The sequence below is a fragment of the Seriola dumerili genome, unplaced genomic scaffold, assembly GCF_002260705.1.
Source record: "Seriola dumerili isolate Sdu_G_001 unplaced genomic scaffold, Sdu_1.0 BDQW01000068.1, whole genome shotgun sequence".
In the NCBI taxonomy this organism is placed as follows: domain Eukaryota; kingdom Metazoa; phylum Chordata; class Actinopteri; order Carangiformes; family Carangidae; genus Seriola; species Seriola dumerili.
The window spans coordinates 14,704,678-14,722,448 of record NW_019174323.1 but is presented as its reverse complement, the minus strand read 5'-3'; the positions used below and the strand labels follow the sequence as shown (position 1 = coordinate 14,722,448).

At 41.5% G+C, this 17,771-nt stretch overlaps 2 protein-coding genes and 1 pseudogene across 2 annotated transcripts; 1 reads left to right on the top strand and 2 right to left on the bottom strand.

Annotated features, from left to right (window-relative positions):
• Nucleotides 1–7,182: 7,182 nt before the first annotated feature.
• Nucleotides 7,183–10,046, bottom strand: LOC111219756 (annotated as a pseudogene).
• Nucleotides 10,047–10,597: 551 nt separating this feature from the next.
• On the top strand, nt 10,598–15,055 carry LOC111219757 (RNA-binding protein with serine-rich domain 1-like). The gene is made up of 7 exons (XM_022742523.1): nt 10,598–10,636; nt 11,143–11,289; nt 11,547–11,726; nt 12,101–12,203; nt 12,351–12,504; nt 12,649–12,790; nt 12,976–15,055. Coding segments are annotated over exons 1-7 (828 nt in total). The 5' UTR covers nt 10,598–10,634; the 3' UTR covers nt 13,076–15,055.
• Nucleotides 15,056–15,600: 545 nt separating this feature from the next.
• LOC111219755 (cytochrome c oxidase assembly protein COX19) lies at nt 15,601–16,548 on the bottom strand. The gene is made up of 3 exons (XM_022742522.1): nt 16,392–16,548; nt 16,119–16,230; nt 15,601–15,963 (listed from the first exon to the last, which is right to left on the bottom strand). The coding sequence occupies exons 1-3, from the start codon at nt 16,471–16,473 to the stop codon at nt 15,870–15,872; spliced, it is 288 nt and encodes a 95-aa protein (XP_022598243.1). The 5' UTR covers nt 16,474–16,548; the 3' UTR covers nt 15,601–15,869.
• Between the last annotated feature and the right edge of the window lie 1,223 nt (nt 16,549–17,771).

The following is a 17,771-nucleotide window of genomic DNA, read 5'->3' as shown; positions in this document are numbered from 1 at the left end:
AGTCATAAGACATCTGGGGGGTCCCAGATAGCAAAATGTAACAAACCCCTGGGTCTGAGTCTGGCCAATATATTTTCACATCTGGACTCGTTATCCTCCAGTGTTGACAGCCAAGAAGATTTTCTGTGTGCATCAGGATTGGTCCAGATGTGCGAGTAGCATCTGACAGTCATGCTGTTTGTGGGCCAGACTTCTGGGACGGCCAGGGAGAAATGAAAAGGAGCTCAGATAATTGGCCGAGGGGAACCGAGGGGCAGACAGAGATACTAAGACTACATGTGGCATGAACAAAGGATAAACTAAATACAATTAGTGCCTGAAACCCACCAGCCTCCGAGGCGGGAAAGAGAGGCAAACTGGCTCAGATGAACTGCCAGACACGAGGCCGATCTGTGAGTGAGGTCGGAGGGACTAAGGTGTCAGAAAGGACCTAAAAGAGGGAAGCAGAAGAAGAGCAGAACAGCAGGTGTTGGCACACAGCCCGGGGGCCATCATAACTGAGAAATGTTTGTGCTGGTAATCATACTAACCACAGCTTTCTGCTTTAACAGCCTTTTAGAAATCTTTACTCTTTGGGAAATAGAATTATTCTCTTTCTTGCCAAGAGTTAGATGAGAGGAAAACAAAACATGAAAAACAAAATGATCGGTCCTTTGAGCAAAACGACAAATGACAACAACACAAAAAAAAAGGCTAAAGATGGAGGAGCTCCAATGATGATGGAGTTGTTGACAAAATTTTGGTTTTATCTGCTGGACACATATTTTGATCACACACACTCGACCGTGCATACTGACTTCCTGGAGGATGTCACTGCACACGATTTAAAAAGGTTTTATAATGAGTAAAAAAAACAAAGCAAGATAAAATGTTTTCATTTGTGAGTTTTATTGAGGCGCCAAAGGCCAGACAGGCGAGCCAAAATCAAGGTGAGGCACCGCGCCGCTCCAAAACATTCCCAAAAAACATGTCGACAGCTTCTCTATTCTCTATGTTACCTCAGTGACAGTTCCTAACAAGTAACAAGCGTTTTACCCACTATAACTTTTAACAAGACTCCAGACCTCTCCTCTGCGTATCTTCCAACCAATGCAAATTAAGGGGGGGGGGGGGGGGGTGTGGACATGACATGTGCCTGGAAACCTAAACACCACTATTTCTTTCCCTCCCTCTTACAAGACGCTCATTATCAAACAGAAACCAAATGTCTCATGAAAAAAGGTTATTAGCCGTATTGCGTGCTCCGGTTCACTCACTCACCACATCCTGTACAACAGACACTCACCCTCATTAGTATAGTAGGAGTAACTCCCACTTCATAGTTACTGTTGCTTCGCCACATTTTTTTTAAAAATGATTTCTAAAGGATTGGATCCTTGTTTTCAGACGGATGTGCAGAATCGGGCTTTTAGTTTTAATTCTATCCAGCAGCCTTCACTTTGCGTCACTTCAAAATGACAACCGTTGCTAGCAGAGTTTAATTAAGCTAATGTCAGCTGTTGAAAAACCCCCTGTCTCTGACTGAAGACACTGGCTTTAAAAGAAAAGATGCAAACATGCACTTGATCACATTAAAAGAGAAAAAGCTTTCAGGAGGAGGACCAATTTGTTTTGGTGAATATTTCTGCAGCAGCTCAGACTGGGGTTGAGTGGAAATTGTTTTGTTTTGTTTTGGGGTTTTTTTCAAGGCCCTTTGAAATGAAAAATACTTTCCCACTTTGAATCCTGTGTCCCGGTGTTGTTCATTGATCTCTTGTTATATGCCAAATATAGATATCAGCTATGTGAAAAATAAATAATAACATCTTTTTTCCTCTTCTAAAACAGTTTTAAATGTTCGATAACTCATCCTGCGCTCAGATGCCTTTACTAGATTGAGCAAAGCAGCACTGCTGGCTTTGGATCTCGGCTCAAATGTGCAGCATAGAGCCTCGCTCCTAAACATCGTGGTACTTCTTCTTCTTCAGCCGTTCGATCGGATTCATCAGTAAAATCCAAAGGTGTAGGAGAAGGTCAGCGCTACATGCTGCTGTAAACGCCAATCAATACCTCCTTAGCAAACATGTAAATATGCAGGAACCAAATAGCACTCTGACATCTGTGTCATGGCGACTCTAATGTAACCCTATCCCGCAAAATAATGACGTATCAAATGCTCCTCGGCCTTTGAAGCCGGGGGAATAGTGGCCGACCTGTAGTTGTACAATTCACACATGAATCATGTATGAGACCAACTGACAATGCATTATGGCAAGCTCATAAATAAATTAATTAAACTGCTACAATGAGGTGAAACAGCAACAAGGACACGATATTCCACATGAATTGTTTCAATAAAACCTCATTTACATCCAAAGTTTGGACAAATCAGTCGCTTTTAACTTTGATGACATGAGCAGTGTTATTCATGTTGTATTATATATCCTTCACTGCTGGCAACAATATGAACAAAATTAGATAATTAAAATCTTGTTTCCTTGCATGAACATAAATTACACTTCTTAATATTAATGTTAACAATCAATGTTTTCATCCCTCGCTCCATGTACCAGGGGCACCAGATCAAAAGTCTAGGACATCAGCTCATCTCTCCTTGCCAGCTTGCTTTCTAACAGATACATACATGTATTCTTATGGTTATATTTGACTTTTTGCTGCTGTATGCCGACACGTTTTACCTAAGATTTTAAAGTCAGTGATCTGGGAACGAAACCTTTTGCTACAGAGTTCTGGCTCGGAATCTGAGCTACATGATAAAAGCTGTGTAAATGCAAAAATATCGCCTCTCCACCTTTACAATGTCATAGTACAGAGACAAACACGTTTGGTCCCAACAGAAAACCACCTCTCCCAGCTGGTGCAGATGGGCCAAATCCCCATTATGTTGCGCTGATGAGAGCTATGGCTAATTTGGATGAAAATCAGCTATTATAGTGCTTGCCAGGTGCCTCATTCTCTTCACAATGACTATCATTCACCGCTAAATGCATTCTCTCCCATTGAGGGGTAATGAGGAGACAGATGGGGGCGATTTTTCCTCCATCATCCCGTCATAGTATCCAGAGGAACCTGCAGAGGTGCCGCCCTGGGAGCTGCACACCTGCTGTAAGCGCCGTCTCCCTGGACGCATAGTATTAGTCATAAATGCCCTGGGCTTCCCCTGGGTGCCAGTCATTTTGTGAGCATGAGTAAGCATCCATTTACCCAACAGCACACACAACATATTCAAAGTATTCACCAACATGACATTTTTTTTTTTTTATCATTCCATTTACTTCTTAATTTTTTCTTCCTCTGTTTATCTGTTTTCATCTTGTTCTTATTAGAGCGCCAATAAGGCCATCAGGAAATCAGTGCTGCGGTTAAATCAGATTACTTTCTCCCTAAAGTCCCTGAGTGATGCACGCTGACATTGCCGCTGTCAGACACACAGATCAGGGCCCCGAGGGAAGAGAGCTGTTAATGAAAGTTACCCCCCTCCCTCAGCTCTCTCTCCCTCTCCCTCTCCCTCTCTCTCTCTCTCTCTCTCACACACACACACACACAGACAGTTTTTAAGGGGTGTAGAGCGGTGCGCCTGGTCCAGTTTCAAAATTCCTACATGCTATAAAACAGCACTTTTTATCTTGCAATCCTTGAATTATGTGAGGATTTTATTAGTGCTGTTACAGAATTAAAAAAAAAGGATCATGAATGCATTCATAGTGTGTGTGTGTGTGTGTGGGGGGGGGGTTATACCCTGGCCACGGTTTGGGTAGGTGTCCACCTACATAATCATACATCAAGACAGACGTTGCTCCGATTACTTTTATAACTGCTCTAAATCAGAGCTTGTGGTGGTCCGGCCTGTGAGACTGCTGAAGTAAGAGACACATAAAGCAAAGACACTAGCCGCGCTGTCCAAAAGAAAGACAATCAGGAGGTTTCTCTCCCTTGGTTGGAGGCCATGGTATGAACCACTTTTCTCTCCACTCATTTTGAATTGGCTCCCAAGTCGGTGAAATGCTCCTTCAATAAGTTTCCAGACGACAAATCCCCTTTCAAACTTTTCACTCACAGTCTCTCACAGAGAGGACACTGACGAAACTGGTGGCATATACAGTTAATTAATTCAGGTAGTTAATGAGTTAATTAACTTATCAGTTGGTGTTCTGTTACCTGTTACAGCGCAACCACCACTTCTCTTTCAGGTAACATTAAGTGAACTGCACTTGAAGAAATATAGGCGATTTATTTTACTGAGTTGCTTCAATTAAGATAAATATTCATTCAAATGCAAAACACTTTAACAAATGTTGTTTTTTATTTACAATTCACATTTGATTTGATCTTGAACAGCTGCTCATTAAGCAGAAGTGCAGCGAGGCAGATTGTGGTGATGATGTCATCTGGTGACAAATCCTGTAGTTGCTGCCCACTGACGAAATATAATGCAACTATCTGATTCACTGCCGGAAGGCCTCCATTCAAATGAAACTCATTCTAGGTATAATATTGAAAACACAATCTCTTTTAAGTAGCTACATTTGAAAAAAGTAAGTATCACCTGTTGACGTCATCGTGTGAATGTGTTGCTCCAATTTCTGTCGAGCGTTAAAAGCACTGTTATTGTGTTGATTTTGTTTACTAGAGATGCATACCTGTACGCCATCCGCCAAAAACTGCAAACCACAACTACTATAGTTAGATAATAAATTTTCTGTTTCTGACCTTGGTTCTGTTGATCAGATAAAGTGTCAGTTATCAGACTTAATGATTTATCCTGTGCAGCTCCTGGACGAGGCCTCCTGCTGGGAGGACACATAAAGCCGGTTATGGCTCAGACTCAACACCAAGCTCTTCAGGAGACACGCTGGTGTTATAAATGAGAGGCACAATCATGTGGCTCGTAATCGCAGTTAAAACTATTGTATAATTTATATGGACAAAAGGAACTTTAATGTGAAAAGCTATTCTCCAAACATTCATTTTCTCTCTGTTCCTATTTTACCCCCCTAGGCAGATTTGAGATTGATATCGATCTTCTAATTTCATTCTTGGACAGATCACAAATAAATGCATTTTTCAAACTGAAATTGAAATATTTCTTGAAGTGACTTTAAGTGAGATTTTCCCCTTTAAACCTTCAGACGTATCATTTGTAAAAAATAGAAAATAAAAAAACATTAAAAACATGCATGAGTTTGTTTTTCCTAAACCATCACGTGGCAACTAAATCCCAGCATTCAGCAACTGATAACAATTAAAATAACAACCATGGAACCATGTTTAGTTTGTCCCCGGCTGATGGTTTAATATACTGAGCTGTGTGTTCTGAGCCCCCCCCCTTTTCCCAAGACAAAAGGTCAAACAGTAATAATGACTCAATTTCTCCCCGCTATCTGCTCACAGACGTTCAGGTCGGCCTGTGTCGCTGCTGACGATCAGGCTCTGTGGCAGGTCCACTGTGACCCGCTGTCTGCTTCATAATAGCATCATCAGCCTGTGTTGTTGTGAAGGGGCGCAGACAGACTGTGGCTCTTCCACAGCTTTTATGATACAAACTATTCTTGTCCACGGCATACGCGTGTAGGCGTGTCCTCAACAACACTCAACAAAAGGCACAAAGACATCAGCATCTGATATTGTTTTTTATTTTCAGCCTATAAAATGATGTTATGGTTCAGTTTTCATGTCTTCTGCTCTCTCTCGGGTGACGGGCGACATCTTCCCGTGTTTTCATAGAAACTGATAGGAATTGCAATTAAAAGGTAAGACTCTTACCTCCCCCGGTGCATCTGCACAGCCACTTCTGGTTGCCAAAGGAAACCTGCACTCCAGAGTCAAACAGGAAGACGCAAACAAACGCATCAGGCTTAAACATTATGACTTCCTTTTAGCAACCACTTCTCCAAGCCCACTTTCGCCCAGAAAAGACTCTGGAGCACCACTTAGTACCAGAAAAAACATGAACAGGTACACCTCTTTGAATAGGTACATCAAGTATACATGAATACAACGTACGTCTTTCATGAAAACAAAACATAATACGGTATCGTCTCCCATCCCTGATTCAATCACAGAAAAAAGGCATCTTCAGCACTACGTGTTAGGGACTGAATACTGAGTTCTGGATCAGTTTTGGCTAAAGGTCACTTTACACTTTGACATTCAAAGAAGCAGCAACTATTGGCTCACAGTGGACTGGTACCTTTTGGGGATTTTACTGTAGTTTGAGTTTAGTTTGTTATTTTCCCTTTCCCCCCGCTGATCTAAGGGTCTCCTGGCTGTAGTCTCTGAGAGTGGTATCAAACTTATAGTCTGACTCTTGGTAAGCAAACACATGAGCACATTTCTCCAATGACTTCTTTAAACTGCAGGCTGAGGGCTCCTCTGAGAACTGAAAATTGAAATTGCGATTGGAGAATTGGCACGCTACTAAATGTCATTCATTCTTTTCCCAGGTTAGCCTGATGAGTCACTGTGTGCTACGCGCTCGCTATCGCCCTAAGCACTGATAAACACACCGAATCCCTGAGATCATTAGCCACCGACCAAAACGGACCGGTTTGTGTTCAGAATTTAACTCGGTATGATTAATGTGTCTTTGTCTGGTCCATCTCTCCGGACTAGATTTACTGTGTAACATAGACTGGTTTTGCGTGTAGAGAATCTCTCTTGACTCTTTTATCTCTAAACCCCTAACGGGAATGCTAATTATTTATTTTTTATCAGTTTAGAATATATCCTGTTTCCTGTTGTGATTTTAAAAAAAACAGTTTCAGACAAGATTGCTATTGTTTTTACAGCCACGCTCTCATACACACGAAAAACCCACTTGTTTGGGCACATAATTAAATATTAATCCAATTCCTCTGCCATCTATTTACAATTTTACCAGCCTGGGGGGCATTGCTCAATTATGCTGAAATGATGTAACAGAGTCCAGTGAAACAGCACACTCGAACCTTTCCTCACTTCAGAGTGACATGCTCTCAAACAGCACTTGTTTCCACAAATAAACACTATTACGCTAACAGTTTTAAAGGGGAGCGGCTGGATTAAAGTAGCAGAGGGAGACCAAGTAATGTGATTAAACGTAATTAAGAAAGCAGTTCGATCTGACAGGCAGAATCAGTCAAACTGCCCAAATCAGGAAGACAATGGTGTAGATCAGCACCTTTATGTTTTATTATTGTTCCCATTGAATACATATAATGTATTTTTGTAGCCAATAAATACAAAATACAGCCTGAACATTACACATTTTTATCTAATGCTTACTATCATAACATTCTTTGGATTGACAGTGTCATACAGTAACTAGTAAATTCATTCAGTCCATGCACAGCGCCTTCGACATGCTAAACCGTGTGTTTTTCTTCCTGAAATCCAGGAAAGTTTCCAGTTAAATGATTGAAAGGGTGATTTAGATTTCCAATTAAAAAAACAAAAAGAATAAATAATGTTTTACTAAGAAGTTATACAGAAGCCATGACAGATTGGTCGACAGACGGCCTGGAGAGGTTGTTGAGCTGACAGCTGCTGAATGTGTCCTCTTCACTCGGGTGAAATACATCTGTGATTCATTTTTGATATCATACAGCTTTATATTTCCAGTATGTGAAGGAGAGCACGCAAACAACAGTGACAGTGCAACACCTACTGGACCGTTTGCAGCGCTGCAGCCGTCCACTCAGAGCTCGAGACGATGTTTCAAACGTTTGTTAAATTGCGAGCAGCATCAGAGGTTTGTTGATATTCACTTCAGCAAGTAAATAAATTTTTTTTTAAAAACATCACAACCGACATAAATAAAACACCACAAATTACACAGGCCTGATATCCTGCGAAATGAACCGGGTAGAACATGACACCAAAGCTGCCAGAGTTTGGAGTCAATATTTCCACTTGGATCTTTGATTGTGGGGAAAAAGGTGCACAAACATGGATCACTGAACTAGACAGACATGTCAACAAAACGGTGAATGAAGTCAGATTACATAATAAACAAGCACCATTATCTACCCATTGCAGATGTGTTGAATTAGGGCGAGTAATCCTTTAATACAGGCGATTCAAACGATTACCCACTCTACTGGAAAGAGTTGGAGTGGGTATGAGTGTGGATTATGAGGCTTCATGTGAGGTATATTATTGTCTTGACTCCTTCCTTCAGTTAGAAACACACATTACGACTCAAGACAGTGACTTACTACAGGTTTCACAAGCTTTTTATCTGTTCGCCAGCAGTTCAGATTGTTTCTTGTGACGTGAATTTCCTTCTTATACCTTAAACTTATAAAGGGTGAAGTCATTCAAAACAAATCAAATCAAATTTAAACATAAAGTCATGATTATGATAAAAAACTATAAGCAGTAGCAGTTGATTGAGGTTATTAGGATGCTTTTTTCAGTCCCTATTCTTTTGGTTGCAGCCAGGATCTTGTGTCAGGCTAGTGAAGGAACAGGCCGTATGGAGCTGGGGGTGATCTGTGTTGGACTCATCCACCTGCCTCCCTGGCCTGTCATTCTTCGTTTCATTTTTTCTATGAAACTCTGCGGTAATCTCAGCCAGCGTCTTGCCTTTAGTCTCTGGTAAGGTGAGCCCCAAAAACAAAGCAGACACCAAACACACAGCCAAGAAAGGCAAGAAGCAGAAGTCCCCCAGGCTGTTGACGATGAAAGGGAACAACATTCCCACCAAGAACAGGCTGATCCACATGAGCGAGCCGGCGACCATGTACGCTGCCGGGCGAGCCGCCTGGTCAAAGATCTCAGCCGGTAGGATCCCGGTCACTCCTGCGGGGCCCAAGCCAAAGCTGAGGATGTATGTGAAAACACATGCCATGCTGAGGTAGGGCATCCCCGCCACCCCGCGGCTCTGGAGGTTAAGAGCTACAGTGAAGACTACAGTACAGCAAGACATAAGACTGTACCCTCCGATGAGAAGGTACCTGCGGCCTACACGTTCAATCAGGAAATTACTCAGTATAGACGCGGTAAGCTCAGATGCCCCGGTGCCAATGGTGATATACTGGACTTTCTCTGGAGGGATCCCTGCTTCGAGAAAGATGTAAGAGGCATAGAAGTAGATGGAGTCATTGCCGCAGAGCATCATAGCACTACTGGCAGCCATGACTGTCCTGAGCTGGGATAGCAGGTCGCGATCCTTAAACAAGGCCCAGGGCGTCTTGGCAGAAGCTGCACCTCCAGAACCTAAGGCTATTGATTGTTGCTGCTGCTGCTCCTGAAGCATCTCTTCCATCTCCAAGGCAGGAGCCTCCCCACCGCGGAGTCTCCCAAGTGCCCGGACACACGCTTCCCTATCCCCCCGGTCAATGAGTAGGTACCTGGGGCTTTCAGGGAACCAAGGTAAGGTAAGCAGCTGGATCAATGCCGGCAAAGCGTTGCTAGCTAGTAAGTAGGGCCAAAGAGGCTCTGTGCCCAGCAGCTCAGTGAGTCCCACAACCTGACCCAAGAAAATCCCAAATGCAGTGAAAACAGCTGAGGAAAAGGCCACAGCACCTCGGAGGTGTTTGGGGGCGCTCTCCCCAAAATACATAGGCTGAATGTTCATACTTACGCCTGAGTTCATTCCCACCAGAAATCGAGCAAGGATGATCATCTCAAAAGACTTTGCCACCCTGCACGTTAGCACCAGCACAGCGCCAACAAACAGGAAAGAATTGTTCAGAAGCAGCGAGTTCTTCCTCCCAAAGCGGACTGCCATAGGACCTGCTAAAAGCGCACCCACAAAACCTCCCAGTGAGAAGGCTGATACAATAACAGTCCACAGTATGGTCACCTGAGGGATGTCCAAGCTTGTGCCCCACCGCTCCATGTAGGTATCATTGATGAACCCCTGAATGTAGCTGGTAGGAGCGTTGATGATTGAGAGGTTGTAGCCATACTGGAAGGTGCCTCCAATGGCTGCAGAGCACACAGTCAAAGCAAGGATCCTGGCACTGCCTGGCGTTTCGCTGGTTTCCTCTGGATCAGTATCATGTGCGGAGTTCATCTTGAGCTTAGCTGTTCCAGAGGAAGAAAACATGCATGCCCTTCACTCCCTGTCGCACCACTTTAAAACTACCGTTAGCCATCAGGCAGACTTTGTAACTTCAATTGATGTATTTTATGTCCTCAGTGTAACCTGTCAGGCAACACACTGTTTTTTTTCCCAATCTTTATTGTAAAACATTCAAATATACAGGCAATACAGAGAGAGAGGAATACAAAAAAACCCCAAATAGTTTAGAAGATACAAGAAGAAAAAATCAAAAAAGTCAATGGCAATATAACATAACATAATAATGATTAACTACACTACTTTAGAACAACTTACAGTTGTAGGATCAACAAATTTACAATGAATTCGGTGTATCACCTTCATAATATGTAATTATATTTTACACTCAATATTGATAGTGTTTTTGCTTTCAGCTATTATCATTGAACTTCTAAAAGGAGACAACAAGGGCTACATAACTAGCGAAAATACGATAAAATAACCTGGCAGCCCATGCTGAGGGAAATAGTTTCACATTACCATCGCATGTCACCGCCTAGTGCGCACAATGTTGTGATTGGTTTACAGCAAGCTAAAGCGTTACGTCATCTTTCTGCGACTATAGCTGTCGCGAGTAGGCGAAAAGATGTAAGTAAACGTTACAATTTCAATCAGTGTTTCTTTGTTATTTTCATGTATGACTAATTAATAACAACGCTGTAACGCCAGAGTCGAAGAAGCACAATGTTTTGGTTTAAAAAGCGCACACCTGAATACAAGCACAGCATAATAAACTGATATTAGCTCACTAGCTAATGCTAATGCTAATGCTGTTTGAATAAGCGCTATTAATTGTGAAATCGTAATGGATTTTACCAAACAATTTGACATCTTATTTATTTGCTTCAAAAGTGCAGTCATATTTGCAGTATTTTTACTAACGTATATGGATACCTGTGAATTTAAAATTGAGAAACCAGTTTATAAGTTTACTCATTAACCAACAGTCAGCTTGAAAGTTTGATGTTACAGTTTGCAAACACCAGATCCAATAGACATCTGTTTTTGCTTCTAGTGAAAGCGATTTAATATCTGCCAGGTGACATTCAGAGCCTTGAAGCCTGACTCGTGTTTGTTTTCCTCTCCTCCATCAGGGCGCCTTCCCCAACGAAGAGGAAGGAGGATGACAAGAGCAAACAGCGAGTGAAGGAGAAGTCAGGAGCCACAAAAGACGGGGCCGACAAAGACCGGGGCCGAGAGAAGAACCGTACACGGCGCAGTGCTTCCAGTGGGAGCAGTAGGTCAGGGGCTAATTTTACAAAATAAAACTGGATGCAGTTGTCAGGTTCTGTTTTTATTATGTTCATTTGTTTTCCATTTAATTTTCAGGTTAGAAGGAAATGTTAGACAAAGGGTGGTTTAATTTCAACGATTCTCTGTCAGTATTGAGCTGGTCTGTGTTGACTTTGACACAGTAGTGTTTATCCTTTGTATTTATTTTAGATGGAGGAAGATTCACTTGTAATGTTCCCCATCCTGAAACGTGCTGTTGTTTTAGGTCCAGCTCCAGCTCCAGCAGCAGCTCAGGCTCCAGCTCTGGCTCCTCCAGCGGCTCCAGCTCCTCTGCCTCCAGCCACTCAGGCTCGTCCAGCTCCCGCTCCTCTTCTTCTTCCTCCTCATCCTCCTCGCCGAGCCCCAGCCGCCAGCGCCACAACAACAGACGACGCTCACGCTCAAAGTATGGAATTGGTCATTTTTAAATATTGTAATGTGTTAAGCAAGCAGTTAAACCTTATTTCTTCTGTGTATAAATGAAGATTGTCTGAGTCTCTCACAGTACAGTCAGGCGTTATTGGTGATGTTGGTAAAAAATGTATTAAAGTTGCTACATTAAAGTGCTATATGAATGAATGCATATCAATAATTATATTCTGTCAATATGATATATATTAGTCTGAAATGAGCCATTTTTACTTTTGGTACTTTAAGTGATGCTTATATTTTTATACTTTTATTCAAGTACAATTGAATGAATGAATGTATTTTTACACTGTGATCTTGCTACTTCCACTTCCACCACTGATAATAACTGCAATGCAAATGTCACTGAAGGTCAAAATCAGCAAAGAAGGATGACAGAGACCGACGACGTAGGAGCCCCACACCCAAACCCACCAAGGTGTACCTGGGCCGGCTGACGAGAAACGTCATCAAGGTGAACGCTTAACCATGCTGCCGACTGCGTGGCACATCTCTGTGACATCTCATCATCTCTCTACTGATACTTTAAAAAATATAAATATACCCTCAATGTAGATGTTGGGGCAAATGTTCAAGTGTCCTCTTTTGTGCCTTTTTGCAGGAACACATCCAGGAGATTTTCTCCACCTATGGCAAGATCAAGATGATTGACATGCCAATGAACCGCATCCACCCTCACCTGTCCAAAGGTTACGCCTACGTGGAGTTTGAGACACCCGAGGAGGCGGAGAAGGCCCTGAAACACATGGACGGAGGTAAGAGGATGTGGGGGAACACTGATTGTATAAGAGCAATGTTCTAAGTCATGTATAATACAGTGTAGCTGACACTGACACGGTGGCACTTATACTAATGTGCTGAAATTAATGTGTAGATTTTGCTGGATTTTCTTTTTTCAGGTCAGATTGACGGTCAGGAAATCACAGTCACGGCCGTGCTGACTCCGACAGTGCGCCCTCCTCCTCGCAGGCTGTCCCCTCCCCGCAGGATGCCTCCTCCACCCCCGATGTGGCGACGCACGCCGCCTCGAATGAGGAGAAGGTAAGCAGCATGTGATCAGCTGCTGGAGCGGCTGATACAATCTCTGTATTTACAGTTTGTTGCTGTGGCATTGAGATGAGTAGGATTTACCTTCTTACCCTTGTCCAGTCAGATTTTGCTTTTGGTCTTTCACTCTCAAATATTTTTTCTTACTTTGTCTTACTTTTTTTTTTTTTGTCTCTTAGGTCTCGGTCTCCACGGCGACGCTCTCCAGTACGACGCAGGTCTCGATCCCCTGGCCGCCGCCGTCACCGGTCACGTTCCAGCTCCAACTCTTCCCGCTAATGATTATTGAACCCCCCCACCCCCACCCTCACCCCACCCCACCGTCTTGATCTGCTCCTCTACTGTGTCCTGTTGATCAGTGTCGGTGTGACCATGCGAACATGCAGGAAATACAGGTTTTTGTAGTTAACCGTCCGTCTCCCATTGAGTGATGAGAGCATGGACATCAAAATCATTACTGTGTCACTCAGTAGATTGTTTGAACCAGTGTTTCGTGCTGACATCAGAGTATGCACTGTATAATGTGAGAAGCAGCAGCTCTATCTGATGGAGCTAAATGGTGATAGTAATCTTACAGTAAATAATACGTTATTGGTGGAGAGTGGAGAAACTGAATTATAGTTATGTAAATAACTTCCTGTATGTAAATGCCAGATCTGCTTTACATGTTCCAGCTAGAACTGATGAACATGAGGTGCTGATAATAATTTTTAGGAGTTTAAAATATTTGATAAAGACGTATGTGCAGATAATATTTTTTAAACATTAAGACATAATAAAACAGTGTGACCAAAACACACACTAAGTGGGACGAATTACAGTGTAAAAATAAACTTGTCAGCGCTCTCTGGTGGATAAACTACGACAGACTGTCTGTAAATGACCTAAAATCTACTTTGGCCATTCTGTACTGCAATTTCTTGTTATTTATGGGCTGACATATACACTGTTACCAGTTCACCTGCAATGAGCTAATATTGCTCAGGTATATGACAAATATGCACAGGTGAAGGCTAAAAATACATTTTCATTAGAAGTGCTAAAATGTTGTGCTTTAGTGTCATTGCTTTACTGAGTCAGACCTAAAACTATATCTTGTGCTGTAAACACACCAGTATGTAGTTGATATGTCATTTAAAAAAATGTGAAAGCCATGTATCAAACCCTGAAGACAATAGTCAAGTTTCCACGAAAATTTTAAATACATTTCCTGAAAATCTGCAAAAAAAAAACCAAAACAAATCAATGCACATTTCCATCCAATTCAGCCGAGTCCAAAAACGTACTAAATGTTTTATCACCCACCATCACATGCACAGAGCAAATTATCTGCTGGGTAAACATGATTGAATCTCATGTCACTGCTGTCATCACTGAAACAGTAAACCCACCAATGACTTTAAAACATTCTTAAAGTAAATCTACAGTTTAATACGTCAAACAGTGTTCTCTGAAATCCATCTGGCAGGACCAAGATGTTCACTTTTATTTCTGTCCAGTGGCATTTTAATATAATAATAATAATAATAATAATATAATATAATCTTATAAGATGTTAAGTTGTGCTACTGGTCATATTTTAACTATACATCAATACTGAGTTTTGAAACAAGCCGTACTGTAACCCTCCTCCTCAGTTAATTTGCCTATATGGAAATAAGAGATCTAGAGGGGGTGGGACAAAATAACATCTGTACCATATAGTTCACTGTGGTGAATGAGAGTCTGGTGGCTCCCACACTCTTAATTCTTGGGTGGGGATTGTATTAAAACACCTATGTTTAACATACTGTATGATGTCATAGCAGAGTTTGTAACTGCATCACCGTTTACAGTAAATCATTAAAAAGGCAGCTATACATGCGAGTTATATTCAGTAGAGTACCAGTTAGCAATATATGTCTGTTCTAATATACAGTAAGTTCAAAAATTACATAGTCATCATTAGATTGTCAATACAAAGAGGTAAGAGTGTCACTCGCTAAATTACTGATGCATCAGGAATTTTTGTTCCTTTTCCCACTTGTTTTTTTTTTTTTTAATATATATATATATATGTCACACTGTGAACTTCTGATCCAGATGTTTGTGGTTTTAGTTTAGGGAGCAACAGTTGTGTTTAATCGTTGCCTCTGTGGTGGACTGATGCAATCTGCATGACGTGGTGTGTGTACATGTGCCTCATTTTGTATTGCTGGCTTAATGTGCCGTTCAACTTGCGACTTGACAATAAATGTCATTGTTTTAACTTAACTTTAACTTTTAGTGTGAATCATCGTTTTTTTTATGATTCACACGATTGTTTTGGGAAGAACCAGTCACAACAACATTTGCTGATTTCTACATTATAAACCCCCTTAAACCTCCCATAAAGACACTGCAGTTTCCCCAGAGTCTAGGATCACTGCTGCACACAGCTCACTAATCATTATGTTATGTCTCGTTCATTTAATCCATACAAAAACCAAAGTGTCTGCACTGGTTGCCTGGCAACCTTACAGTGATGAAAAGACTGCAGGAACTGTGCCCAGTAAAGAAATAGTCTGGCACACAACCCCCTGTAAAACTACAACATGTTGCTTTTATATGGGTATATATAGGTTTTGAACTTCAAATAAAATACAGTATACAGTAAATGGGCAATATTTGAATCCCTATTATATGGGACCATACAAATGCAGTGCCAACAGCAGCTGCCACCGTATTAACTGTATCAAATGCTTTGAAACAACGAACCATTTTCGACACAGAGCTCTGAGAGCAGCTGAGAAGAATAAAAGAATCTAGGGTCGATCAACACAAAGTTTAGTTTAAATAGAAAGAATTTATTGACACACCACAAAACAACAACTCTATATATTATACATGATAATCTTATGTACACAAGTGATTGAGAAAATTAGGTCGTTCTCTGTGACCTCAAACTAAGGCGGCAAGTCAAACCAGTGTCCTCCTTCTCAGCTTCACACTCAAAACAGTCTTTGCCTCATCTTATCCCCAACTAAGTGTTGAATCTTTCAAGTTCAGAGAAACACCATCCTTGTATTTCTGAAACAGCAGCTGTGGTGTAAAGTCACAGTTTAGTGTTACTGTCCGCTTGGCTGGGAGGAGGATCCATCAGATCCTTGAATCCCAGTTTCTCCAGAGGCTCCTTGGCCATCAGCTGACTGGAAAACACAAAACAACAAGGACATTATGCAGCTCTGATTAAAACATGACACTTTTTGTTTACAAGTATGAGCACACTGTTAAACTTTACTGAGTCACCACCGCATGTTAGGTTTTTCAAAGTGTACGCAGTATTTGTAATAATGGTTCTTACTGCTCCATCCGGCACTCCAGGTAGTCTTTGGACTGCAGTCGACACTGGGAGTTGTCGTAGCTGCTGTCTCTCAGACATTTCATGAACTTGTCCTTAAAGTCTTTACACTCTCCTGAAATAAAAAGCAACCTCACATAAGTCAAGGCTTGTTATGTTCAGTTAATGGCAAAATAAAAATAAAATTCAACCGCAGAAACAAAGTGCGTGTTGTGCACGTCGGAATGTTTCAATGTTATTCACCCTTCCTGGACACAACCGAGTGTCTTCACTCACCGAAATGATCCAGAGGGAAAGATCCTTTATCCGGAGCCCGAGGTTTAAAAGACTTCGAGCCAAAATTCATGGCAGTAGACATGTTTATCTGAGATTAAGTAGCTTTACTTAAAAAGCTGCGAGTCCTCTGAACTACAGGAAACTGTCACCGTGCGTGACTCCGCTGTCGCGTAAATATGACGTTCTGTTTTGGGGCCGTCACTAGGCGACGACATTAGTAATAGAGCACGGATGGAATAGAGTGGATCTCATCGATGATAAAAAAAAAAGAAAAAAAAACTCAGGTTTAATTTTATTCTTTAAAAACTTATAAACTGGACACAATCTCATTTCCACCAACCATACAAACAATTAGCTTCATGTTGTTATAAAATCAAGGGGATCCAAACATTTAGACGTTGCACAAAATGGCTTAATATGCCCCAATGATTAAATAGAAAAAAATACTGAGACCATAGAAATAAATAAAAATGCTTACTATTAAATCCAATACTGTGTTGAGAATAATAAAATGGGCTTATTATAAAACAAACACACTCCAAAGTAATAAAAGTGTCACGGTATCTCCAGGTGGTTTTCCCTCTGTCGTGTCTCTGTGAACGTGTGTGGGCGTGGCTTCCCAAATGATGTACAAATGGCTTGATACAGTAAACAGCTTGTAGCTTCTGTGAATGGGGAAAGAAATTCCCAGGGGGAGCATGTCCCCCTGAATATCGACTTTAATTGCGATTAAGCCCCGAATGCTAACTTCTTCTCTCCTGTGTTCAGTGCAGCCAGCCTCTTCCCGTCACACCACCTCACCAGTGGATCCTCTAGCCTCCAGTCCAGCCACACCACCAGCCGAGCCCTGCCACTGCCTTCAACCCCCCCCCCCCGGTCTCCAGTCCACATCAGCCCTTTTTTAATTTATTATTTATTTATTTTTAAAAACGAATAACTTTTTCGAACTGATGGACACAATCTAACGAGAGAGATGGATAAAGAAACAGCCTTTAAATAATTCTATATAAATTACGAAGTGAAAAAACGTAGGTCTATTGGTGTAACACTATTTGAAAACTACAAAATAAAAGTAGTAAAATAAATAAATAATACGATTTCTTTAATTTAAATCTAACATCCATAGGGTATTTTCCTCTTGTGCATTAGTTTCCAAGTAGACACTTGGAAATACCTGGGAATTGCACAAAAGGTGCCGTGGCCGTCAGGTAAACATTCATAGGAAACTTTTAGGGGATTCTATACAAATAGTCGATATAAGTATTGTGTCGTTAGAGATGATGACTGACTTTTCAATGGTCTATGAATGTGCAGTGCGTTCAGTTGATCCACCGCTGGATGTCACACTTTCATAAAATATAAGACTGGATGGAGGGAGAG